Source organism: Vipera ursinii, assembly GCF_947247035.1.
Source record: "Vipera ursinii genome assembly, chromosome: 1".
In the NCBI taxonomy this organism is placed as follows: domain Eukaryota; kingdom Metazoa; phylum Chordata; class Lepidosauria; order Squamata; family Viperidae; genus Vipera; species Vipera ursinii.
Window position 1 is genome coordinate 202,260,985 of NC_139512.1, and position 27,251 is coordinate 202,288,235.

The 27,251-nt window shown below is 39.5% G+C and overlaps 1 protein-coding gene across 1 annotated transcript; it reads right to left on the minus strand.

Annotated features, from left to right (window-relative positions):
• Nucleotides 1-4,278: 4,278 nt before the first annotated feature.
• On the minus strand, nucleotides 4,279-27,251 carry SNAP25 (synaptosome associated protein 25; the record flags this gene model as incomplete). Its single annotated transcript, XM_083370679.1, has 7 exons — nucleotides 4,279-4,347; nucleotides 5,329-5,473; nucleotides 9,973-10,098; nucleotides 14,451-14,568; nucleotides 19,707-19,755; nucleotides 24,333-24,374; nucleotides 27,180-27,251. The coding sequence occupies 7 exons, from the start codon at nucleotides 27,249-27,251 to the stop codon at nucleotides 4,279-4,281; spliced, it is 621 nt and encodes a 206-aa protein (XP_083226805.1).

The window sequence follows — 27,251 nt, forward strand, 5'->3', positions numbered from 1 at the left end:
TTGGTTATTTGAACTGCCTTCAAGGCAGTACATTTTATTATGTTTAATGGGGGAGGGTTATTTGTTGCCTTTAGCTGCCTTCAGCCACGTGTTGTACGGGCAGCTACATCACTTGAATTCAATTAATAAAATCAAATAATTATTTCTAAAGAAGTGGATCTTCTGGGATATTTTTCCAGCTACTCCAAGCAATAGCCCAAAGGGATTTTCTTTCTTTTCCTACTAATGGCTACCAACAGACCATAGGGAGTCCAATGGACTAAGATTGCAAAAGTTGCACTGTGTCCATGATTTCTGCACTGGAACTCCTTCCTTGGTTTTCGGCAATTGCTGCTTAACAGGTGAAGCCTTTGTCACATATGCTTGTATCCTACAGCAAGAAGAGGCAGGTAACTTGTGCCCTCTGCAAATTTTGAACTGTAGTTCCCATAGTCACTTCCCATCACCTAATGTAATTGAAGTCACATCCAGCACCCTCTGAAGGTGCTGAGTTATTTATTTCTGTCTTATTCATCTTTTTAACTAAAATAAAGCACTAGAACCTTTCCTGTTTAGTTCTGCTCTCTTGCTTGCCTTCTCTATGGCTTTCCCCCAGGTTTAATTTTTACACTGGAAACTCTTTGCATGGAGAACAACCCTTTCTACAATCAGGATACATTCTGTACTGCTGACATCATATGAATGAATGAAAGAATTCGCGAGAATGTGAGGAAGCATTTCCAGAAGTTAGAGGAAAGGGAAATTATTGTTTGTGTGGAGCTTGGCCACAGTTCATCTTGAAAGTCCCCCACAGAGGCACATCAGTCTGTCCTGATGAAGTTCCTTGGAGGTGCTGTTCATTTGCCTTGATAAAGATGGTGCTGCTCCAACTCGTTTGGCTGTTCTGCTTTGCCAGCATTGCTGCTGTTGCTGACTGAAGCAATATTAATGCTCCTCGTCAATAAGGAGAAATGAGGCTCCACTTTGGCTCACAGTTTCACCCTGAGGCAGCATTTTGATCCAAGCCGTGATGACATGAAACAGTCCTTCAATGTTCTGCCCAAAACACCACCACCACCACTTTCTCCTTATTCTTGATACTATATTGTATCTATATTCTCCTAGCATTTTACGATACCGCCCCCCAGGCCACATCCAGCCCTTTGGCTGCCCTTGCCTAGCCTGCGAGGTGTCACTGGAAATTAGATATCAAATGTAAATAAGTGTACATCATGCACACAATACAACTGCATCACGTTTATTTTGAAGGCGATTGCTATTTTTTTCCCAAGTTACGTGTGTGTGTGTGTGTGTGTGTGTGTGTGTGTGTGAGTGAGTGATTCTCCGCACCTTCATAGCTCTGTTGGTTAAGCTCTCCACAACAGCCCCAGTTTCTTAGGTGACCCCCTTGGGAAAATTAATTGCCCAGCCCTGCCCTGGTAGCTCAAGGCAACATGAGGTCTCCCTTTACTTTTTCTGCAGGGTAATATTCACATGAAATAGGGTGAGCCAAAAGGCAGTGCCTGTCCCAAAATAACTCGCTCGTTCTGTGACTGAATAGAGAACGAAACTTGGATTTCTCCAATCCTGTTTAAAGCAGGGGATACCTGAATCAAAGTAAAATCTTCCCCAGCCCCCCTCCCAAAAGGGGGGGGGTATATTTGTGTGTAACAAAAGGGTGTATATGGAGGAGAAGAGAGGGAGAAGAATGCAACACCTGATTCTTCCTTCTGTTGCATTTTGATGCAAGATTATCAACCCCACTCCTCATCACACATGGAAAGCATTGTCCATTTGCGCCCCAAGGAGCTAAGTCTTTTTCTTTGCTAAAAATGACAGGGAAGGCATGGAGTCAATCAGCACAGCTGGTGTTTCCAGTGGCACCCTAGCAACCAAATGGTGTGAAGAGCATGGATAGATGGCCCTGTGGTCCAAGTGTTTGTGCCCAAGTTCATATCCAGCGCATGAGATAAAGGAAAACAATAAGGAAAGACAGAGCTTCCAGATTTATATATAGCAGTAGATTAAATGTTTCCATTCTTTGTCTATTCTAAACAAAAGCTGAAGAGGTACCGTTCAGTCGGATGAAGCTCTTATTCGTTGTTTATCTGCTAAAAGGCAGGAAATGAACAAAGTGAACTCATTTTCCCAGCTGCTTCTGCCTACTAGAAACACACAAACACACACACACACACACACACACACACACACACGTGTGTGTTTGTGTTTGTGTGTGTGTGTGTGTGTGTATAAAACCATCCCTTGTTTTTCCTGCCCCCTACCTCTACCCCATGGAAGGAAAAGTATCTTGACGTAAGCAGTTGAAACTAGGGAAGCCTTTCCTGCCTCTCTCTGTATTATACTAATACTATGTTGCTACATCACAATATATTTGCCCCTTCCATCTACTTTTGAGGGCTAAATGAAATATTCTCTGAGTGTCATATCTTAATTTTTGTTTTCAACTTGCAAGGATTGGAATGTATTTCTTTTGATTCCATCTGACCCATGTCCTACCCTATTCTGGGTGAGCATACACCAATAAAATTAAATAACATCTCTCTAGTCAAGGAATCTGTTTTCCTGAGTGGGAGTTTCGCTTTTAAAACTATTTATACTGTGTAAGGAAACCCAAACTTTTGTGAGATTTTTCAAAGGAATCACTTCGCCCTCCTTCGCATGGCACACAATTTCCAGCAAGCAGAAAATAACCAGATAGGAGTGACACAGACTGATGGGCAAAAAAAAAAGAGCTTAGAAAGTCAGAGGGCTATAGTTTTTAATATTTCTAAACTAGCTACAAAATGTCAATCACATCACAAACTGACAGGAGACAGAAGGAATTTCATATTACATGCGGCAACTATATTTAATCTCACAGTTTTATCTAGAATTCATTCACGTAAATTATTTTTTATTTTGTTTTATTTTAAAATCAATAGCAGCTACTAAACATCGCCCGTGATTTTGGTATGCATAGCTCTAGATAAGCAACAGAGAACTGTATTAATAACAAACCACATGGGGGAGGGGAGAAAAAAAGAAGAAGAAAAGGAATCTGTATTTGTGTGTGTGTTTGTGTGTGTGCGTGCACGCAAAAGCGTGTGTGAGAAAGAGAGAGAGCTAGAAAGATACAGCCTTTATAAAAATTACATCTCTTTGCAACGTTTCATATGATAGCCATCCCTCCCCCTGAAAAAAGACAATTTTTGAAAGCAGCAGACAAACTCTATATATTACACTTATATCTTATTTGCTGATGCTTTTTTGTTGTTGTTTGTTGTTGTGTTTCAGCCAAATGTTTATTTGCTGGCAATGATGAAATGATAAGTGCCAGATCCAATTATTTGGTCTTAAAATGAGGTAAACGGAAAAAGAAAAAAAAGAGGAGCCAACATCTTTATATGGAAAAAGAAGACGGTGCTACTGCAAACTTGCTGGTATAACATAGTCCTGACAGGATCCCAATACCAAGCATGCTAATTTTTTGTTTTCTTTTGTCGTCACTGATGTTATTACTGCCATGGAAAAGTCTCACTTAAGTTAAAGAGTCTAAAAGTCTATTTTTTTCATGCAATAAATGCATAAATCACATCACTGTTTGCTTAGTGCAATGCTTGTTATAAGTTATATAATTCCACATTGTCTTATTATGAACTTAGAACAACGGATGACAGCAATGGAGAAATTGAGGGAACATGGGGTTCTTAAGTGCTTAAACAACCATGATGTTCAAAGAAGAGACTTCGGGCGGGGGGGTGGGCAGCTCTGTGAAATGTTCACAGTTTTACAAAAACAATACTGTATAATTCAAGGTTTAACAGCACGTTGAGCATTCCTACATTTTGTTTTTCACTTAGCAGAAACGTCATTTTTTTTTTTAAAAAAAAGAGAAACAAACAAACAAACCCATCAACCAAAAATGGACAGGAAATGAAAGGGGTGGACTGGAAGGAAGGGAGGGAGGGAGGGAAGGGAGGAAGGGACGGAGGGAGGGAGGGTGAAAGGAAAAAAACCCCAACAAATAAATAGAACATAGTCATGAGTTGTAGCCTTTAAATCAGTACTATATACATATACAACCTTTGGAAAGGAAGAGGTCCGGAAAATAAAAATAAATTTACAAGTATTATTTTTGGAAAGCTGACAACTTACACAGGACAACATTTACAGAGGGAAGGAAGAAGAGGGTCTGATATGTGCACGTATGCAAACCTAGTTGGTAAATACCATGAGAAAAAGCATGGGAATGCTGCCCTTGGGGACAGTGTGTGTAGAAGGATCGGCCCCTGGTTGCCTTTAACTGCTGCCCAGCATCTTTGTTGCACGTTGATTGGCTTCATCAATCCTGTTTTTGTTGGAAACAGCCTGAATTGGAGAAAAGAGGCACGGAGGAAAAGGGTCAAGATGGCAATGTTCTCGAGAAAGTTGTACTAGAGTAATGGATATCTGTGTGTGTGTGTGTGTGTGTGTGTGTGTCCGTTGCCAGAACTGTGTGACAGTCTAATGCAGACTATATTAATACTGAGCAGTAGTTCAAGAATCTGTCTCATGTTCCCACACCAATACTATTCCTGTTATGCTCATCTGTCTTCTTTAGGTATATTTATTTCAAGGATGATTGAAATAAATAAAAATATTTCAGATGATTGAAATAATAAATATACATATTTCAGATGATTGAAAGAATAATTTAAAAAAATAGCTTTAGTCCTGGCCTCATTGGAAATCGAGGGGTCCTTGGTGCTCTCTGAGCTTGCTTGTTTTCTTGCATAGGTTTCATTACCCAAACTAGGCAATATCATCAGTGCTAGTCCTGGTATGATGTTTTTTTATTATTATTATTTTAATTCCATTTATATCCCGCCCTTCTCCGAAGACTCAGGGCGGCTTACAAGCTTAGCAGTAGCCTTCATTCTATGTACATGCCTGCTTATTAGGGCTTTCACACACACACACCCCAAGCGGCATTATTACAAAGTCAGCTTATTGCCCTCAACAATCTGGGTCCTCATTTTACCTACCTCGGAAGGATGGAAGGCTGAGTCAACCTTGAGCCTGGTGGGACTCGAACCTGCACTAATTGCAGGCAGCTGGTGTTACTTAAGGAGGCATTAGCCCACTGTTCCACCAAGGCTCTTACATTACCTGGTTAGGGTAATGAAATGTCTGTAAGAAAACAAACAAGCTCAGAGAGCACTAAGGATCCCTCATGTTCAGCCCTGAGCTACAAATATTCTCCTTCACACTTGGAAGTTATTAGAAAAAAATATCTTATGAACAGTTCGAACCAGAATGCATCTGGACCAACTATGAGTGTCAATGCCAGTGGCAACTCATCTCTTTTACCTTCTCCATGATCCTGTCCATTTGGCGGTTCTGCGTATCAATCTCATTGCCCATATCTAGAGCCATGTGACGGAGGTTCCCAATGATGCCGCCGACCTGTTCGAGGTTTTCATCCATCTCACCTTCTCGGGCATCATTTGTTACCCTGTGGAAGGAGGAGAGTTAAAACCGGACTGAACCGTATTATCCAAGGCATAGATGTTTATCCAAAGTTATGCTTATTTATTAATGTAAAGGAACACTATTTGATGGCCATATCTAAAATTTTCTGGGCTTGTATAAAAACAAGCATTGAGCAAAATAAAGGATATAATCTTCCACAACAGTCACAAGTTGAATCTTGTGTCAGAATACTGCATAGGCATACCTTTTAGACCAGACATGTCAAACACAAGGCCCGGGGGTTGGATCTGGCCCATGGTTTCATGTGGCCCGCGAAGCCATCCTGGAAACAGTGAGGGAACGGCCCCCACTGCCTTGGCCTGAACGATGTAGAGCTGGCCATGCCCACCCAGTAGGCCATACGCACTTTAGCCACGCCTACCCAGTAGGCCACGCCCACCCAGGCCACACCCACCCGGCCCCCTGAGGGCAACCGCAATGCTGATGCAGCCCTGCATGAAATTGAGTTTGACACCCCTGTTTTAGACTAATTATAGAAGTCACAGAAGAAGCAGCAGGACGTCAGGACACAATAAGTGGGAATACTCAGGCACATTGTCACTCCTTTCTGCACATATTTAGTGAACATTATCACTGTAATTTGCATATTGGTTCTTTCTAGAGGTTTTTTTTTTAAAACAACTTTATGTTATTAGCAAATGGAGTGACATTACATGTAGAGAGTTTCCTGGTGCCTCACATAATTTTTTTTTCCTGAAGGAAAAGATGATGGACCTGGATAAAACCACCATCAAGCCATATGTTCTACTCAATGCCAGAATCCTAATTAAAATATCTGAACAGATGGCTGCCTAGCCTTTGCTTGAACATATCCAGTGAGGGGAAGATATTTAACTGGGGAAATGGTTCTACTGCCAACCTACTTTTAATGTGAAGAAGTTTTATCCAATAGTCTACGAGAATTTGCTTTCTTGTAATGCAAATCCATTATTTTATACTCAATACTCCGGAAACAATACAGAATAGTTCTTGACTTTCTCCTGTGCAATGTCTTCAAACGCGGGAAGATACTATTTTATTCTTCTTTTCCTGGTTCTGTATATTCCTCAAAGAACTTGATAATAATGAAGAACTTGATAGCAACAAAGATGATTAGGGGACTGGAGGCTAAATCATATAAAGAACAATTGCTGGAATTGGGTATGCCTAGTTTAACGAAGAGAAGGACGAGGGGTGACATGATAGCAGTGTTCCAATATCTCAGGGGCTGCCACAAAGAAGAGGGAGCCAAGCTATTCTCCAAAGCACCTCAAGGCAATACAAGAAGCAATGGATGCAAACTAACCAAAGAGAGAAGCAACCTAGAACTAAGGAGAAACTTCCTGACAGCTAGAACAATTAATCAGTGCTCCAACAGTGGAGGTTTTTAAGAAGAGATTGGACAACCCTTTGTCTGAAATGGTATAGGGTTTCCTGCCTGAGGGTTTCCTTCCAATCATCATCATCATCATCATCATCATCATCATCATCATCATCATCATCATCATCTTAGTTTTTAATCCCCAATCATCTACATTTATCTATCTTCATCTCTCTCATCTCTCATCTCTCATCTCTTGTCTATCCTTTATTATTTTTATAAATAACTCAAAGCGGCAAACATACCTAATACTCTTTCCTCCTATTTTCCCCCTGAAACATGAGCTGGAGTGAGAGAGGATGACTGGCCCAAAGTCACCCAGTCAGCTTTCATGCCTATGTCTGAACTAGCACTCAGTTTCCTGGTTTGTAGTCTGATGCCTTAACCACTAGACCAGACTAGCCCTGTTTATATTAGCTATTAGTCTTTTCTCAACCCTTTTTGGTTTATTTCATGTCCAGAACTGGATGCAGTAGCTGAAATGGGATCTGACTGCCACAGAAGAAAAGGGAATTTTACTTTCCGTTATTTGGAAATGATACGTCTGTCGATGTTCAGAGGTTTAAAATTGCATTTACCCTTTTTTCTAACTATACTGTACTCCTGCTTCCTATTTAGATGTTTCGCAATTTTGCCCCCAATAAATTAAGAACATTCGCATTTGCCCTTGTTAAATATCATTCTGTTATTTCCCACCTATTTCTCTGTCATGTGAACAAGGTTTTGCACTTTACTTCCAGCTTCTAGGAAATTTACTGTCTCACTCAATTTTGTGTCATCTGTAAATTTGTGTCATCTGTAAATTTGAGAATCTCCTCTTTCTCACCCAAGTCATTAATACAAAATAATGAAGAGAATACTGTAGGATCTTCAAATGCACCTGGTGGCAGCTCATTTGATTCTCATTTGATGTATTTATTTGTCATGCCATCCAGCTCATAGTTAATTAGCGTGCTACTGAGAATGTCACAGTGGACTTTGTGAAATGCTTTGGTTTGTACCAAATCATTCGGTATACTCCAGTAATATATTAAGAAAGTCACCTGGTTCCAAAAAGTAAGAAAAAGTGAATATGCATTCTGGTATTTATTATATTGTTTTCAATGTGTTTACAAATCTCTCCCTTTATGATCTGCTATGTGGTTTTCCCAAAGTATTTGCTAGACTGAGAGGTCTGGAGTTTCTCAAACTACTCTTCCCCCCTTTTTAGAGATTGGGGCATTATCTGTTCTCTTCCAGCAGTTCCCGAGTTCTCCAAAATTTTCCAGAGATAATATGAAGAGGCTCAACATATACATCAATGTTTTTTCCTCACTTCCCTAGAATACAATTTATCCAGCCCTGGATATTTATATGAATAACTGTTCCTTAGGAACTATTACTACCTTGTGATAAGATGGGCAGAAAACAAAGAATCAAACAAATAAATTTTACTAATAGTATTCTCACTATTGAGGTAACGTGCTATCCATCACCCTTGAGCTGGTACCAAACAATGCCAGGATAACATTCTTCCCATCAACGTTCCCTAGCCTACCTCAGTTACATCTATTTGAGAAAACGCCTCACAGTAGGGAAGGCTGACTTTCACATTTTACCTGGGGTGGGGGTCTCAAGGTTGACTTGTTTGCTCCCCTTCTTATACCCTATCTCAGGGGTGTCAAACTCAATTTCATTGAGGGCCGCATCAGCATTGTGGTTGCCCTCGGGGCCAGGTGGGTATGGCCAGGGTGGGTGTGGCCTACTGGGTGGGCGTGGCTAGAGTGTGTATGGCCTACTGGGTGGGCATGGCCAGCTCTACATCGTTCGCATCAAGGGTGCCTATGGGGGCCTGGGCAGGAGTGGGACAGATCTGAGGGTCTCTGGCAGAAGGAGGGTCTCTGGGCCAGGGCCAAGGCAGTGGGGGCCATTCCCTCACTGTTTCTAGGATGGCTTCGCGGGCCACATGAAACCACTTTGCGGGCTGGATCCGGCCCCCGGGCCTTGTGTTTGACATGTCTGCCCTATCTGGACAACTACCAAACTGAAATAATGTGAAACAGAAACATGGAAAGATAACAGCTATGGGAGGAATTTGTTTGCTATATAATCATTGGTTTCATTTATTAAACTTATATACCACCCACCTTGCCAAAGGCGACTCTAGGAGATTTACAATCATTATGGGGGAAAAAACCCCTCAGAAAATTAAGTGCAAATGGAGAAGGTCAATGTTGGAGAGAAACAGCTGGCTAGTAGCAAAGGCTGACTAGAGACCAGAAGGTGAGAGGGGTTACCCACGACTACAAACATACTACTGTTCATGCCTACAAGAGGTCATCTGCCCTTGCCTTTAAGCTAATGTGTAGCAAAGGCAGATTTTACACAATTTGATAACCTAGGATAGTGTTGGCTTAGGAGGGAAAATCTACTTGTACACTTCGAAATGGCTTAAGAATGTTTGTTCCATGAGCTAAGGCTGAGTTACTCATGCCTGGATGCAAAAATTAACAATTCCAGGGAGTAGACCGAAATGGTTGGAGTATGACAACAGTGTCATGATCAACTGCAAATAGAGACAGGCAGGGCCCATATTTTCACTGGTTTCAAACCTCAGTCCTTTCCCTTCATCCTGCTGTTGGCAATTGTCTGATCGAATACTCTCTCTAGTTGAAGGGGACTATAAGAAACTGAGTTTCTCTTCCTTTTTTGGTCATTTGTTAGTGTTATTATCTATTACAAAAAATGGAGGATCTTTGGTTGCCTTGTCATTCTCATCCCTACTAAATCCCTTGGCTCTAGGGATACACGGCTAAAAAGTTTCTGGCTTTCAAATATCTACCAATTTGGGTAAGGGGTTAAGGGGGTGGAAAGCCTCCCAGTTGATGCTAATGTTCAGAATCCCTCCTAAGTACTCAAGAGAATGTCAATGGAAATTTCTGGTATAGCTTGACTAATGTATTTTGGCTCTACAAACTAGGAATAAACAACACTAACACTCTCCATAGGACCATCTGGAGACATTTCTTCTTTATGCCAGTAACAGGAAAGAAGGAAGAGAAGGAAGGCTGCATTTTCAAAAGGGGAAAAAAAGGAAGAACAACAATCTTCAAAATCCTCACCTGCGGATAAATCCACCACTGATGGCCATCTGTTCTCGTTCATCCACAACACGGGCAGGCTGGCTAGCTACAACTCCATCTTGATTGTTGCCCCAGGCTTTTTTGTAAGCATCACTTGATTTAAGCCTATGCAAAAACAGGAGGTGAGTAACAATGCAGCAAGCAAGACAGGGGAGAGCCGGCTGCAAAACATCTTATTATTTGTTCGGAGTTAAGAGCTGAGTCAAGCAAATGGATTGTTTTTGACAAAAGGGGGCATTCTGTTATACCGATATATCATAAAGTGGAACAAAAGCATTTCCTTTCTTTTTATTTGCTGCCACAACTCTGATGCTTGCAAATTTCATTTCCAATAGTGCCAATCATCATGGCCAAGTTGGTGGCTTTTGGAGGGGGGGGGACTTGCTTGATTAACACAAGAATAAACAAACACAACTAGGAAACGTCCAGCTATTGTTCATGACACATGTATATTTGGACACCAAACGGAGGGACTGCACTTCTAGACAGACATGAAAACAGAACTGCAAAGGGAAGTGTGTACATCACATCACGGTGAGACATTGTCTTAGATTTAAAAAAAGACTAAGATGAGACAAAAAACAGACTTGGCCACCTTTTTAAGCACAGTGGCCAAGGCTCCTTTCTTGATCACGTGGCACAAAGAACTTTTACATCCAACAATTTTTCCAATATGATGCTAGAAGAACGGAGATTCACAGAGGCGTCTTTGCCATAACGCGTGATGGGTCAATTTGGCAAGATATTTTAATAATATATCGGTACTTGGAGAGAGTAACTAGAGATCTAGAGTTGATGTACAAACCTTTATCCACAGAGACAGAAAGTAAAATCAGGCCATATTGGGATGAGTGCAGGGAAATAAAGAAAGAATACAAGCATGTGTAGCGGTTGAGCCTCAGAAAGGGAAATTCCTCTACGTATGTATATATAAAGAGATATTTCATGCACCAGATACAGGCATGAATAAGAACTGAGAAGCATTCTCAAGAAAGCACAGCTGCCTCCATGGTCCAACATTCTCTTAACGCACTAGCAGTTATACAGCCTACACAGCAAGTGGGATGCAGGCAAAAATGGATCTTCTGTTATGGTGAGAATCTAAAACATTAGGTCCTGGAAAGTATCTTGGTGAGATATTGTCTAAAGTTAAATATGGAGTTTTTCAGAGGAACCATCTTTGACTGAGCCGCCACAGAGTAATTAAAATCTAGGCATACCAGTGATAACAGGCAATACAGTATTAATGTGTGCAGCATCCTTGCATATTTTAATGGTAGAAGAATTTGGAGATTACAAATTGAAATTACGCTCAAACGTGATGGGTTGTTAGAGCCATCTAAACTGTATTAGTTTCAGCAAAGCATATTCCTTAAGTTTGCACATGAAAACATGCTCTCCTCCAAAACAGAAAATGTCCAGCAATGTTAATAAACCTGTAATATGTGCCCAAACTGGCACCATTTAAAAGCTTTCTAAAGACAGCGAACACATCTGTTCAAACATTCATTTGGCTTCTTATTTCAAGCAGGGCTGGTTGCTGACATGTTTCACTGCACAGATGTTGCTTTGAAAATCAATTGCTTTTGGTCAGAAGTCAATCAAATTTCTTTGAAACAAGTACATGAGTAGAATTGCACCGCAGAGCTCCAATCCTATGCATGCCCCCTTGGCGGTACCCTAAATCCAACAAGATGTAGTCCTAGGGAAAATGCACACAATAATAACAACTCCGCCTTTAAAGTGCTCTAATAGTTTTTAGTGTTGATGTATAAGACGAGGCTGTTAAATTGGATTAAACACAGCAGTAAGAGTGGAGTGCTATTTGGAAAACTTGGTATGCACTGTACATAGTAATATTTGCGGGTGGGGGGGGAATTCAGATTGGCCATGGACAGTATGTCATCCTCCAGAAATTGTTGGGCTGCAACCCCTTTGTGCATCATAAGTGTCTTAACCAAAGCTGATAGGAGGTGGCATTCAGGCATTGCTAGAGAGCCATGCATTTGCCACTTCTGCTTGAGCTGCTGATTCACTGCATCTTTTCTCATCACCATTTGACTAACCAGTTTGGGGTCTAGTATTCCATGGCCCAGTCCGGATTTTTGTTACTTGATAAGCACAGGTTGGTCTGAAATTCGTCTCTTGAGAAAGTATATAAACTTAATGAGAGCCAGCATGGTGAAGTGGTTAAGGCACCAGGCTAAAGACTGGAAGATTGTGACCAGTGGTGGGATTCAAATATGTGAACAACCGTTTCTCTGTGTGGATGCCCCTTCCGGAAGTCCATTCTGGGCCTGGGCAACAAAAAATTAGCTACCGGTTCTGCCAAACTGGTGCGAATTGACTACTGCTAAGCTTGTAAGCCGCCCTGAGTCTTCGGAGAAGGGCGGGATATAAATGGAATTAAAATAAATAAATAAATAAAATAAATCCCACCACTGATTGTGACTTCTAGTTCCACCAAGGGCACAAAGCCAGCTGGTTGATCTTAAGCCTGTCACTTTTTCTCAGCCCTAGGAAAGAGGCAATGGCAAATCAATTCTGGGGAAAAAAAATGCAAAGAAAACTGCCTAGGGACTTCTCCGGGCAGTTCTCGAGAGTCAGATATGATTGAATGGAAGAAAAAAATATATAGACTTTATATCTATTAGGGTCAGCAGTATGTTCATCTTTTTAGAATTTTCGGAGAACTCTTGCTACTCCCATTCAAATCATTGCCTTTCACTGCCACAGTTGAGCTCCAATGTTCCACTCCAATCTTCTTACTTGGGATGGTGTTGAGTGTTTAAGGGAAGCCAGTCCTCAGTGGGGAAAGTCTAAATCAAACTGCCAGCACTGAATCATTGGGTCTAAAAGGGCATATATGTAGAATAAATGTACAAGTTTAGATTTCTCTCTTTATTCTTTAAGACAGTGTTTCTCAGCTTGGCAACTTTAACAGGAGTGGACTTCAACTCCCAGCCGGGTGGAGATTTTTGGGAATTGAAATCCATCCCTCTTAAATTGGCCAAGATTGAAAGATACTGCTTTAAGACATCTGATTGGTTTCCAAAGCTTTGAACAGGATTACTTGGGAGAGCAGATTCCGTCTTTCTGAATAAATATAAGAAATATAACAGCCCCCAAATATTTTTAATCTTTAAAAGAACCCTTCCCAGCTTGTCTACATATCACAAAACAACCTGAATACTGAATGGAGCAATTTAATTACTAGAATTATTTCTCATTCAAGATGTCCAAGCAAATTATCAAAGTTATAAACCAAAAGCTATAGTACATTGCAAGGCCATATGCATACTCACATACAAACAGACACTCACCATTCTGTGCCTGTTTTAATATTTATAAATGTTTTAATGTGAATGCTTTAATCATTCAATAATTTGCTCCACACTAAACCTCTTATTTATCTAAGCACTCTTTCTTTCTTCTCTATGTTCCCTCTTTAAAGCTGATACATCATTTTTTTTAATGCTGCACTTTCATTTCATGGCAGTAATATGGAAGCAGATCTAATCTATTTCAACATTATTTTCTTGGTGTTACGCTACACAGTGGAGAACTGCTATGAGCAAAATGGATCTAGGCCTTTTTTTCCCTGACAATATTTTACATTCCCATAGGTTGGGATCAAACCAGGAAAACAAGATGTATCTCCAAATCTTTTCTTTTTTGTATTTAATACAAATAATCATTTTGTGAATCGTACTCCTTTAAAGGCTATTCAGAGGAAGAAAAGATTACATAGGGTCATAATTTTTGAAATTTAAATCATTTAATGCTGCATAGTGCACACTATAAAATGTTGAAATTGTCACCATTGAAAAGTGCTACAGCAAAGGTTTTGCTATGGTATGCCTGATTTTAATGCATCTACTATAATCCTGCTATTGTCTACACCAGTGGTTCCCAATCTGTAAATACACAAGCCACTGTTGAACTCTGGGATGGCAGTAAGTAGTTCACACAATCAAACTTCTCCTCTTGTTCAACACGTTACAGCAGTGGCCCACCACGGAGGGGAAGTGACATGTGAACTGCCACTGCCTTTTCTGTACCGGGACTGATGTGAAGCCATGTGCCACTCGGTCAGCATTCGCATTTCCAGGAAATAGCAGTGAGACGTGTCTTGGGAATAAGTGGTGGGACAGATGGCTGCCCACCGCATTGATTCCCTGGAAGTTGGAAATTTGAAAGCTGATAGCCAGAGTCGTGGGTAGCCAAAGGGGGATTTTAGAGACAGGGCCAAAGTGGTTTGTTGGTCAGAAAGCTTGGGAACCTCTGGTCTACACTATGAGATGAATGCATTGGAACTAGAAGTGTTCTCTCTGCATGCCACATGCTCATCCTGCCCAGGTGCCTTAAGCAAGGATGAGCATCACAAGGCTCTGTTGAGGTCAGCCTTGGGTGCTCTAAAAATCAGGCAGGCAGGCAGGCAGGCAGGCAGCACCTACTTGTTACAAGGACAGGCACAAAGACCACAGAATTTTCCTAGGTCCGTCAAATTCTTTTCTGCTTCTTTCATGTCCTTATTGATTTGGTCCATTCCCTCTTCGATGCGTTCCAGTTGTTCTGATTAAGCACAAGCATTTTATCCCCACAGTATGAAGCAGATGGAAAGGGACAAAGAAAAAAAAAGACAAAAGAAAAGAAACTTCAGACATTCACTCGTGACAAAGAACTGGACACTACAGAGCGGCGCTGGCACCGAGTACCTACTTGTTACAAGGACATATGAAAAGGCCACAGCATTTCCCTAAATCTTTTAAATTTTTCTCGGCCTCCTTCATGTCTTGGTTGATATGGTTCATGCCTTCTTCAACGCGATCGAGTTGTTCTGGTCAGGACAAAGGGATGACAGTATGGAATGAATTGATTTTTTTTTTAGTTGTAGCTGTTTGTCTTCAACAGAAAATGGAAAAAAAATGATGTATAGAGAAAACAGAATTATTATGATGGCATCTCAATGCATTGATTGCAGCTGAGGCATTGAAGCAAAAAAATGGAAGCAACCCTAGAGGCTAGAAACACCAGTCCCTTTTACTAAGATGGTGAAACACACATACATCCATATACAAAAGAAAGAAATGGAGAAGTGCTTGATGCCTGCTAATTAGAACAAAAATGTGTATGTGTGTGGGGGAAATGGAGGTGCTGTCAAATACCTCAGAATCCAGAAACATAATACAATACATCCAGTTACTAAGACATCAATGACATCCAAGAAAAAGAAAGAAATGGAATTATTACCTTGTAATGCATTTGTGTACATTAATAGCAGTTTTAAATGATTGCCTTCCATGGACAATATCTACAATACTTCCACTTACAAATGTCTTTGAGTTTGATGATGGTTGAAAATGTAATTGGTTTGCTCGGTGGAAGTGTATACAGTTAATAATGGTATTTAGAATGGATATGAGAAGCTGAGTTAAGATCCATGTCCAGATACAAACTTTTTTCAATGACTGAGGCTCTTCAGATCTGAATTTTGGGCCGAGGTCCATCTCTAAAGAAGAGAAGACCATGGGTCTTATTCCTCTGTCAGTGACATTATTATATGCTAGGAGTGACCCCAGTGGAGTAAAAGGAATTACATAAAGTGGAAGACCCAGTTTCACGTCCAGAGAAGCAGATGGATAGACTGCCATAGAATTAGGGAGACTCAGAGCAGATGCAATATATAGATAAATAGATGGATAGTTAGATAAAAATATATAGAAGATCATCTTTTTTTCCCCCTTGATGGGCATTAATTCTTGCTTACCTGATCTTCCCATGGCTTCCAGGACATTATTAGGTCAGTGTAATTCCTTTCACTTTAATGGAGTTACACCTGATTTGCATTAGAACAGTATAACATAAATAACAAGCCCACTATTTGGGTTTATATGCAAATAATATGTGACTTTTATAAATACCACTGAGACTGTGTTGGCTTAGCCTTGAATTAGTTACAGATTGCCTTTTAAAAATGGCTAAGAATAATTACCGGTATATGCCAAATAGCACAAAGTAAATATTTGAGATTGCACAAACAATCATACAGCTCGATCCAGTCAATATTTAGGTAGAAAAAAATGCTCATCATGTTTAGCAGTAATTATGTCCAGCAAAGTACACGTAGAATTGCCCCCTGGGTGACTCCTTCTGAACCTCAGCTATTTTCCACTATCATAAACATAATCATTTCAATGACATATCACATTAGTTCCCACCCTTCACCCTAAAGAAACAAAATAACGAAGAAACGCTTTAATTAAAAAGGAAAAACTAATTCCATTTAATACAAGAAAAAGAAGAAAAAGAAATAGTAACATGAAACAGGTTCTATTCGTATTTTCTGCACAAGAACTAAAATATTTGTGTTCGTATGGCTAAATATAAAGAAGGGGGGAAAAACAATACAATTTTGTAGCCGTTAGGTCAAAGGCCAGCCTTTTAAAATCACAGAATAGGTTTAGAGAGAAATGATTTTGTGGTTTCAGAGATTTCTTTCTTTCTTTCTTTCTTTCTTTCTTTCTTTCTTTCTTTCTTTCTTTCTTTCTTTCTTTCTTTCTTTCTTTCTTTCTTTCTCCACTCTCTGTATGGCAGGTAAGAGATAAGGATCTGGTAGAGGAAGTTGAAAAGAGAACTATCCATCCATCATAATCCAGATGACTGCTACGTGGTGTTGTGGGTTTTCCAGGAATTTTAAAAGCAAAATTACTTCAAAAAAAGAAAAAGAAAAATCTGCAGCCCTGTGTACTTGATATGGCATTTTATTTAATTGGCAAGTGTACATTTAGTAAACCTGATTACAGAAAGTTAATGTAGATGTAAAAGGATGATGTCAGCTAGAATGATGTTCAGTTGGCTTTAGAGTAGCAGCCGCAGTTTATATCTCAGTATTTTGCTACAAGTTCAAGGACAATTGCTAGGAAACGAAAGGATATAAGGCAAGGGTATCAAACTGCCGGCCCATGGGTCAGTTGCATCATGCGGAGGCCGCGCCCACCCCAATGCAAAAAAAGTCGTGATATGTCGCAACATGTTACGTGATGCAGTGAGTTTGACACCCATGACATAAGGAGTGAATGTCTGATGCAACTGACAATTAATTTCTACGGTTCATACATACCTGGAAAATACACACATTGTAAGGGTAACACCCTGGTTCTTAAATATTAAAATAGCCCTGACATAATTCAGTGTGCCACTGAATTTCAGCAGCACAGATGGACAAGATTCTAGGGGCTAAAAATGTAAGGGCCATAGGTTGTCCACCAAAGGAAGTATTGATATTACAAATTTTCAACTTCATTGATTTTGGAGTATATATTTGTGGATTCAGGGCAATGGAAGCCTTCTGAGATGCCTTTGTGGAGCTGTGACTCATGGATTCACCAACTGACTATACATAGCTACAGTTTGTGTCTTAAAAAGGACCAGCCTTGTGGCCTCTAGCATACCTTAAATGAGCATGTGCTTGAAGTAACTTACTAAAACTGAAGTGTTGTACTGGATAATTTTCCTGTGATATTAGTAGCATTTAGTTTCCATTGAACTTTAGGCAATGGGTCAAATAATCCCCTCTCGGTATCTAGGCTTCTTCTTCCGAATCAAGAAACACAAGGCCTGTTATTACTAATGCCAAATGGTTCTCCAACTCACAAAACTCCAAAGCACAGAAGTTATGCAGTTGTTACATTGTGGGTGGAGTCAAATGTCCACAGTGACGGTCAACAATATCAAAATGGAAGGCAGGGCTGAGGCTGAGTGAGCAAAGAGGCTTTTTTTGACATCATTGTTTACTCCTGAAGGGGAGATACCTTTGTGATAACTACATGGTACCTCAATATCTCTTGAAAATGTATCAGTTCCTTCCCTCACATTCCTCTTGCAAATCCATGAAGATTTAAAATCCACTTATTGTTTCTCTTTGGTGAATAGTTGCCTGTGTTCTTGACAGTTAGAACAATTAATCAGTGGAAGAACTTGCTTCCAGAAGCTGTGAATGCTCCAACACTGAAAGTTTTTAAGAAGAGACTGGACAGCCATTTGTCTGAAATGGTATAGGGGTTGGACTAAATGACCTCCAAGGACCCTTCCAACTTCTTCTCCTTCTCCTCCTCCTCCTCCTCCTCCTCCTCCTCCTCCTCCTCCTCCTCCTCCTCCTCCTCCTCCTTCTTTTTCTTCTTCTTCTTCTTCTTCTTCTTCTTCTTCTTCTTCTTCTTCTTCTTCTTCTTCTTCTTCTTCTTCTTCTTCTTCTTCTAAATGTTCTGTAATTTTTTTTCAACTGGGCAGCACCTTGAACATTTTTACATTGAACTGATGATTTTTTTAAAAAAAGCCAGAAATAAATTCTTAAGCTAAGCCAGGTGTGTCAAACGCATCACATGGAAGCCACGCCCACCCCATTGCTGGCAATGGCAAAACAGTCCCGATACATCGCGTCATGAGTTTGACATGTCTGATCTAAGCTAATTATTTGGTTTAGAGAAAGGACTACCAAGGGGACAATATAATCAAAGTTTATAAAGTTAGGTGTGGCACGTAGAAAGTAAGCAGGCAGAAGGTTTTCTTCCTCCTTCAGAACACAGATTGGAAGGAGATTTGAAGCAGACAAAACAAATAAAAAGCACACAGCTCATAGCTGAACTGTGGAAATTATTGTCACAAGATATGCTGATGTCCATTGAATCAGAAGGGAAATGGATAAATTCATGGACAACAGGACTGTGAGAAGCAATTCATCTTGAAGACATACTGGGGACACCATGCTATCTCCAAATGCCAGTCATAGAGGAACAAAAGCTATGGAGAGTGCATCTCCTCCCAAGCATTTCAGAGCATCTGCCTCTCTCCTGTTAGAAACAAAATGCTTTTGGGGCCTTGGCCTGATTTCAGTAAAGCCATTCTAATGTCCTCATTATTCTGAAATGGACAGCTGAGTCTTGTGAATTTTCTTCAATATCAAAACAAGTGATCTAGGAAACTTAAAAGAGTCAAGAGAAAAATCCAAAGAAATTGAAGGGATCTGTCAACTGAGCATTCTAATAATCAGTATCAGAGCCCAATTTAATAATTTTGAGATTCGCATCATTTGATGAATCAGATTATCTCTGAGACATGGTCTAATGGAAGTACAGTCTGTCCCAATTGTGCAAATATGAAAATTACATCTTTCCTAAACATAATTCCAAATATAATTAAACATGAAAATAAAATAAAAAACAGCCAAAGTGAATCCAAATTGTTGAGAGTATACAGAAAATTGTTTAAAGCATATGGAACATTTCCATATTTTGAATGGCTTACAGTCTTTCATTTAAAAGAACGACCAATATAAATTTTGGGAAGTTTTACAGTATAGGGAGATCTGGCTCTTTCCTATATGCAGTTGTGCTGAATATCCCATTATTTGGCTTACTCAAGTTTCACTATCAAAATTCCTTCTTCTTCCAGAATGCAGAGAACCTGATCCCTAAAGTAACCTGCTCTTCAATGAAACATTAAGGACTGTTAAAATTTTAAATACTGTAGCTCTAATTAGAGGATTTCTTTTCATTTTAGTCAAAAGGCTGGTGCTAGGAACATCTTTCCAGTGCAAATCAAGACCTATAAACAAACACCTGTCCGGGTATATACATGTGTTAGTAAGACCATTAATTGGTCTAAAGTTAACTTTTCCCAAAAGATGCTTCTTTGGGTAAATAACCTGAACTTACCTCCTTGCTCATCCAACATAACCAAGGTCCTGATACCAGCATCCTTGCTCTACGTTCCAGTGAATAACAAGATGAAACAGAGAGACAGAGATAGAGAAAGAAATTAGTGAAAGAACTAATAGTCAAGCTCATATCAAAGGGAAACAGTGAAGGAAGGCAATAAGAAGGAGTAAAGGATACAGTCGTAAGCACTAAAGAAACAATTCAATAGGTACCGCATCAGTACTACTAGGAGAACCTTCCCTATCTTGATCTATGGGGATACTTACTGGTCTTCTGAAAATTGCAGTCCCAATAGTAGAACTATTGGAGGGTAATTCTGTAGTTTAAACACTGACCTGGCTGGTTCAAAAAAATAAATAAATAAGTGTTGCTATTTGGAGAACATCAGATTGGAATGACTCACCTTGGGACTCATGGCCACACCAGATAATTTCAAAAAGAAGAAGTCATTAGAAAAAGGATGGCTCAATTTTTGTTCTGCAAAATTTAGGAGCCTATTGTTCCGAAATTATTGTTATTATTAGTTGGTCATTAACAGTGGAGCTAGATCACAACACATATACATGGCACCAATGGCCATTTGAGTGTGTTTAATAGTGCATATATATATAAAATCATTTTGCATATTATGTATGTATATGCTTAAATATTTAGCTAAAACATGAAAACTATCCAATCTGGAATTAGGATAGGATTTTGGCTAAGATAAGTGTAGATAGAGGAATCATGAATAAAAGGACAGGAAACTATTGTCTACACACCCATGCATGGGTGAAAATCTCATCCAAACTAATTTCTAGATTTCTCTCCCATAAAATCACAATGAATTAACAAAACATTTGAAAACCTTTTGCAAGGATAGATGGCAGATGAGGGTGGGCAGGTTAAGGAGTCTTAAAATTATGTAGAAAAGGATTTGCCTATGTTCCTGAGCCTGGGATGCTGAATGTGTTAAAGGCTGTATAGCTAACTGGCCAAGTACCTCAGCTGATATATTTATTTATTTTTGATGTTTCTATTGATTTAAAAATCTCTTTAGTATTTTTTATTGTAATATATTTTTTTAATTGTAAGTGGCCCAGAGACATTGATTGAAATGGGCACCTATAGAAATTGAATAAATAAATAAAACTAAATAAAGAAGTAATTTTTCCCCCTTTCCCTATGCTTATGTTTCAGGAAATTATGAAAATGACATACTTCATTGTAGTAGTTTTTTAAAAAAAACAATTGCAGGAGAATAGCAGCAGGGGCTACAAAATTAAAATGAATAAAACACAAGTTCCATTTGTCACACTTTCTATTTAAGCAGCAACTAAAAGAAAGCATTACATATCCAATGTTGCATTCTTTTGGATTAACCATAATTCTTTTAATTTTCCTAAACCTGGATGACAGATCCCAGAAGCAAACAGAACACTGAATCCGTCCTGCAATGTATCAATCCTTCAAGTGTTTCTTCAATACCCCACTGTGAAAACTATTTACTGTGATTTCAGACTAGCCACAAATAATGAAATTCTTCCCCTCTCTATTGTGATTTTTTTTTAAAAAAATGGGAACCTCATCTATGTCTCTGAATCTCCAGATTACCAAGAAAGCTTCCGATGTGCCTCACTTCAGATAAAGCTTTCTTTAATCTTGATGTTTGTTTGTTTTTCCTGAATCAACCTATTTCACTCAGGAGTCCATGTATAATTGAACGCATAGTCTCACTAATGTACATAGTGTCATGTCCACAGATGTTAAGGGTGAAGTAACATAAAGGCAACATAACATGGTGAACTCTGACTGTAGAATCTGAATTTTAGTTCTTGAATGTTTCACAGGGACTGGGAGAAAATACAAATTCTCTGGTGAAAATGTATAGAGAAGGTAACCTTTCTTTTAGAAGACAAAATTCTCTCATTAGATTGTGTGGGGGGGAGGGGGGAGGGACTCACCCAGGAAATACAAAATTAAATTATATATTTAATAAGTTAATGCTCATGCTGCTTTTGTTTCTCTAAACTTTAAGACCAGAAGATTACATGGTCAAAAGAAGAGCTAAGTTTTTTTTTCTCATTCCTATCTCCATCAGCAATACAAGGATAAAATGGCTGATGAATCTTCCAGTGTGAATGTATGGGTTGCAAAAGGGTAACATATATGCAAAATTTTGAAACATTTTACGGTATTTCTCTCTCTCTGTGTGTGTGTGTTTGAATGGTTCATTGTGGCAAATTAATGGTGTTATTATTAAATCAGGGGGGGGAAAAAACCTACTGCTGCTCAACACTCCTGCAGGATAACCTGTTTCAGGGAATCTTTTCATTTCATACGCTGATAAAAGGAATCCACCCCAATCTACCGACAAACTGCTTTGAAATTACTGGTCGACTGATGAGTTTTGCTGCCTCTGTCTGGTTTCCAGGCAACTTGAGCTCCAAATAAATAGATGTGGTTCATTTCCTCTGCTTTATTACTATACTCTATAGTTTTCTAAGACTTTTCTAAGGCAGTTAATTAAGTTAACTGCTTGAATGCCAAATCCCAATGATAAGGCTGGAATTTTGTGTAGCTTTGCCACCTTTCTCAAAGTATTTTCTCTTCAAAGTGATTTTGTGTGTTTGTTTGTTTTCTTATCCCACCTTTATTATGTTTTACAAATAACTCAAAGTGGAGAACACACCTGAAACGCCTTCCTCCTTTTTCCCCAATAACAACAACAAACCTGTGACGTGAGTAGGGCTGAGAGTGACTGACTGGCCCAAGGTCACCCAGCTAGCTTTCATGGCCAAGATGGGACTAGAACTCACGCTCTCCCACTTTCTAGCCTAGTGCCTTAACCACTAGACCAGAGACCGAGTGCCCAAACTGCAACCCAAAACCCACTTATATATCGTTGGGTGCCGGGTGGGTGTGGCCCATTGGGTGGGCGTGGCTGCGGTGGTAATGGCAGATTGGGTGGGACTAAAAAGTTCAATCAATCAATTCCAACTTTGCGAGACCTTTTTTTTTCCGTTGAGAAGTTGAAATTGATTGATCGAACCTTTTTTTTTTTTTTGCACACAGCGGCGGAGGCCTAAAGCGAAAAGGTTTTATAAAACCCAGCTGAAGGCCTAGGACTGGGGTGATGGCACACGTGCCCACAGAGAGGGCTCTGCGTGCCACCTGTGGCACGCGTCCCATAGGTTCGCCACCATGGCACTAGACCAAAATGGCTTATGTGGAGAGCTAGCACGTAGAAACTGTGCATGTAATCTGTGTTTTGCTAAGATAGGTTTGTCAATGTAACATAGCACTTCCGAATAAGACAAAGAACAGACTTGCCCATTGGCCTCAGTCATATCCATGTCACACCCAGCATACCCTATTCACAGTAAAGACCTGATGCTGGTCAGCTTGGGTGGGTTTGCCCAAGTGCAACTCAAGCATGCCCACACTATAGTGTGCAAAGTACATGTAGTCCTTGACTTACAACAGTTCATTTAGTGACCGTTCAAAGTTACAACGGCCCTGAAAAAAGTGACTTATGACCATTTTTCATATTTACAGCCTTTGTAGCATCCCCATGATCATGTGATCAAAATTCAGATGCTTGGTAACTGAATCTTATTTATGACCATTGTTGTTTCCCAAAGGTCATGTGATCCTCTTCCGCAACCTTCTGGCAAGCAAAGTCAATGGGGAAGCCAGATAAGTTACGAACTTATCAGCTGCAGTGATTCACTTAACAGCTGTGGCAAGGAAGGTTGTAAAATGAGGCAAAAACACTTAACAAATGTCTCATTTAACAACAGAAATTTTGGACTCAGTTGTGGTCGTAAATTGAGAATTACCTGTATGATTTGTAGTGTAAACTAGATTTAATTTAATTTAATTAGATTTCCATTTTCTCTCCCCTCCCGTCCATCTTCTATCTTCATTTTTTTCCTTCCAGTATTTTTTTATTCAGTTTTGGCATTTTGCATAAGACTGATGGCCGTCAAAGAGAACAGTGGGCTGGATGTTGAAAACATGTTATTTTCAATGCAATCCAGTTTTCATCATGTATCAAATGAACCACTGAAATTAGCCAGGCTTAAAGTAGCTAGCTTGAATCTCATTGATTTTAATCGTTCTACCTTAAATGTGATAAAGCCCAATCCAATATTTTTTTACAACTCCCTCTTCGAATTCCGGGGGATTTATTTGTTCTAATTTCAAAATATTTCTAACAGAGTTAAATATTGAGTGAAAGCTGGTCTCACTGGCCAAGAAAACACTGGCCCTTTTGAGTGCTCCCTAATGTCTATTTTTCCCTCTGATTTTACAGGATGTGCAAGAGTATTGAAATGTTACATGCATGTAATGTGCCCTCCAAAAGCAGTCACAGGAGGCTTTACAAAGGAGTTACATGGGATGCTCCCTATCAGAATCAATCATGGTTTCACAGGAAGGTACACACACATAAAAAGCTTTGGCTTTATGTTAGCAGTGCGTGTAAATTCACCCTAAAGAAAACACTTTAAAATAACCATTTTCATTGTGTTTGAAAAGTCATTATAATAAGTCTAATGTGGATATTCTTTGTCATGTACTGAGAAGCCTCAGCTCTGGCTAGCCAGGAGGAAGAATCAAGATAAATCATAACCGTCTTACCTCTTCAACAAGTTGCAGCATACGACGGGTGCTTTCAAGGGACTAATACAGAAAAGAAACAAAACACTGTTAAGATTAACAAAATGTTTGTTGGTCAAATATCCATCCTGCATAGATCATTAACAAGGTACCTATTTGGGCTCAAAAACATTTACCATTGACAATAAATTCTGCTTTTTCAGAGGCAGGTTTTGGAATAAAGACCACCCATGTTATCATTCGGGAGGAGTCTAGGAATTTATTTAGTATCCAAGCATTTATGCTTTAATTTTAGGAACTCATCTTTTTTCATATCCTTTTTATTATGCTTTTATGATCATTTTTAATAGAAGTCCTTCAGAACCACTATATGAGAGGGCAGATGATACATTTCTTAAATACATAAAAAATGAAAAGAAGATAAAATCAATAGTATTACGTTTATCTCCTGTTTATAGAGAAGATCCAGTTTATTATGTTTAAACTATATCTTCCGTACAAGGAATTTAGGATTTATTCTCAGAGCAACAATGTAATATAGATTAATCTAAGAATCATTTATCAAAGTTTGCATAAACTATGATTGCTTCACCTGTGGCTGAATGTCAAAAATTATTCTAGGACAAAAGTTAAGTATGAAAAGCAGAAAGAAACTTAAATCAAATTTCTCCAATTTTGGGAAAAATACTGCAGTACCTGTACAGCCTTGTTTATTTATTCAAGACTCTATATCTCATTTTATTGAGGGTTGGATGGAGCTTATTTTGTTTATACCTGCTGCTATCCACAGATTCTCAGTAGCTAACAATAAACATATGGCTATCAACAGTAAAAAGTACAGCAGGAGAACAGTATAACATTCAAAAGAAATTTAGCATTGTAAAATAAAATTATACAGTAATAGCAACAGTGTCATTTTATCCTCCAGGTGCTCTCTGCACAATTCACTTCTTAAAATATATGGAAAACCAATAAGCCAATCTGATTTCTAGTAGAAAGCTATTCAGTTTTCTCACTTAAATAATGTTCCAGATATCAAATAATATTGTAGATATTTATAGATAAATCTATAGCTAGCAGAAGCATAAGGCAATTTGATTTGCTGCGTCAGATCAAAGGTCTTTTAGTCTTTAATTTACAACAGTATCCTATTAGATTCTTAGAGGGAGTTTATAAATATTAGTTTCTTCTATATAAATGTCTGATCTTTGGTAATACCTCCTATAAACATAATAGAACTTTTATTCTATTTGTCACTGTACAAAAGGCTAGGTATAAGTAATACCAACGCATTCTTTCATCTTCAGTGAAAGCTTCGTGATCCAGTTATGTAACATGGATATGCCTTTCTCTTGGGCAGCATTCCTGCTATAATTACTTTGCTACAATGAGCTCCTCCTTATAGATCAGAGTGCTGTCCACCAGTCCAACTATACTAGTGCTCTCTTTATTATTTGTATGCAGGGCAAATTAAGGAAAGAGAGTGCAAGATTCCCACAGCTTTGCTTCCCTCTCTTCCCTCCAAATATCCCCAGCTGGCAGAAGAACTTCCATCCATCACCTTCCTTAACTGAAAAAGAGTTGGATGAATAGAAAAGAAGATACAAAAGAAATGCTAAATTAGTTGGCTTAGCCATCTGTCAAAAGCTGTCCCAGGCTTTTCCCAAGCTCCCAAGAACAATAGCAATAGCACTTAGACTTCTATGCTGCTTCACGGTGCTTTACAGCCCTCTCTAAGTGGTTTACAAAGTCAGCATATTGCCCCCCCCACAATCTGGGTCTTCATTTTACCGACCTCAGAAGGATGGAAGGCTGAGTCAACCTTGGAACAGGTCAGGATCGAACTTCTGACAGTGAACAGTGAGTTAGCCTGCAATACTGCATTATAACCACTGCACCACCATGGCTGTATCCCAAAATAGATCACAGGAATAAAGGGGGAATCAGCTCTACCCATCAGGTTTCATATCCCAATGAGTTGATCAGATACCAAATCTGAAAGGGTTGGCTAAAGAAAGCAGGCGGTTGACTCTTTCAGCTTCACCCGCCTCCTCTCCCAGCCTAAGGATCAATTCAGAACTAGGCACTGAAGCCCCTTTACTAGCCCTTAGAGGTAGTTAGGATTTCTCACGCTGAAATGGAGAAGATATAATTTCACACTCCACCCCCAACCTTCAAGGCCTCATCAGTTGTTTCCGGGGCTACTTTCAAAAAAAAAAAGGTTAACACTCTTTTGAAAAAGAATTGAAATCATGTTTAAATTAACCCCCGCCAATTGATGAAAGGTCGGGAAGGCCTGTTATCTGTTGGTTGGGCTTATGCTTCTTTCAAAAGGAGGGATCTGCTCAGAGATATAGGAAATAGGGAAGCGGCTGGATCTCTTTCCCCATAGGACGCAGGGGAAGAGAAATGCCCATCCCAGGCTAACATGGCCAATAGTTGCTAGGCTGATCCCACCCTTTAGCCACATCAACACCAACCTAAGTTAGTTGGTGAAGCCTGTCAGATAGCAGCAAGAATAAAAATACCACATGTTTTTGCCAGCTTGAGGGGGGGGAAACCTCCACTACTTTAAAGCTAAAAAGCCAAGGATGATCTAAAGCTGCCTAAAAGTATGGGTGGCAGAAGTACAATGAGGACATGGCAGCAAAACTAGGTTATCCAAAAACGTTCATTATTTTTTATCCCTTCATTGCCCTTTGGGCAGAGATTAGCTTTAATAGGCAAGTTTCAAGTTCTAATCCCTCGTCCAGTTCAAAGGTAATGCAGGGGAGGTAAATAAACAAAGCAGGACCCCCAGCTTCCTGTCCTTCAGCGGTGCTCAGCTCCTCCTCGTATTGCACTTATTTCTCTGTCCTTTTCTTTTACCTCATCTGTTATCTGATCAGCCCGCTGCTGCATTTCTTCTAGCTCATTGCGCATATCAGCATCTTCTGCCAT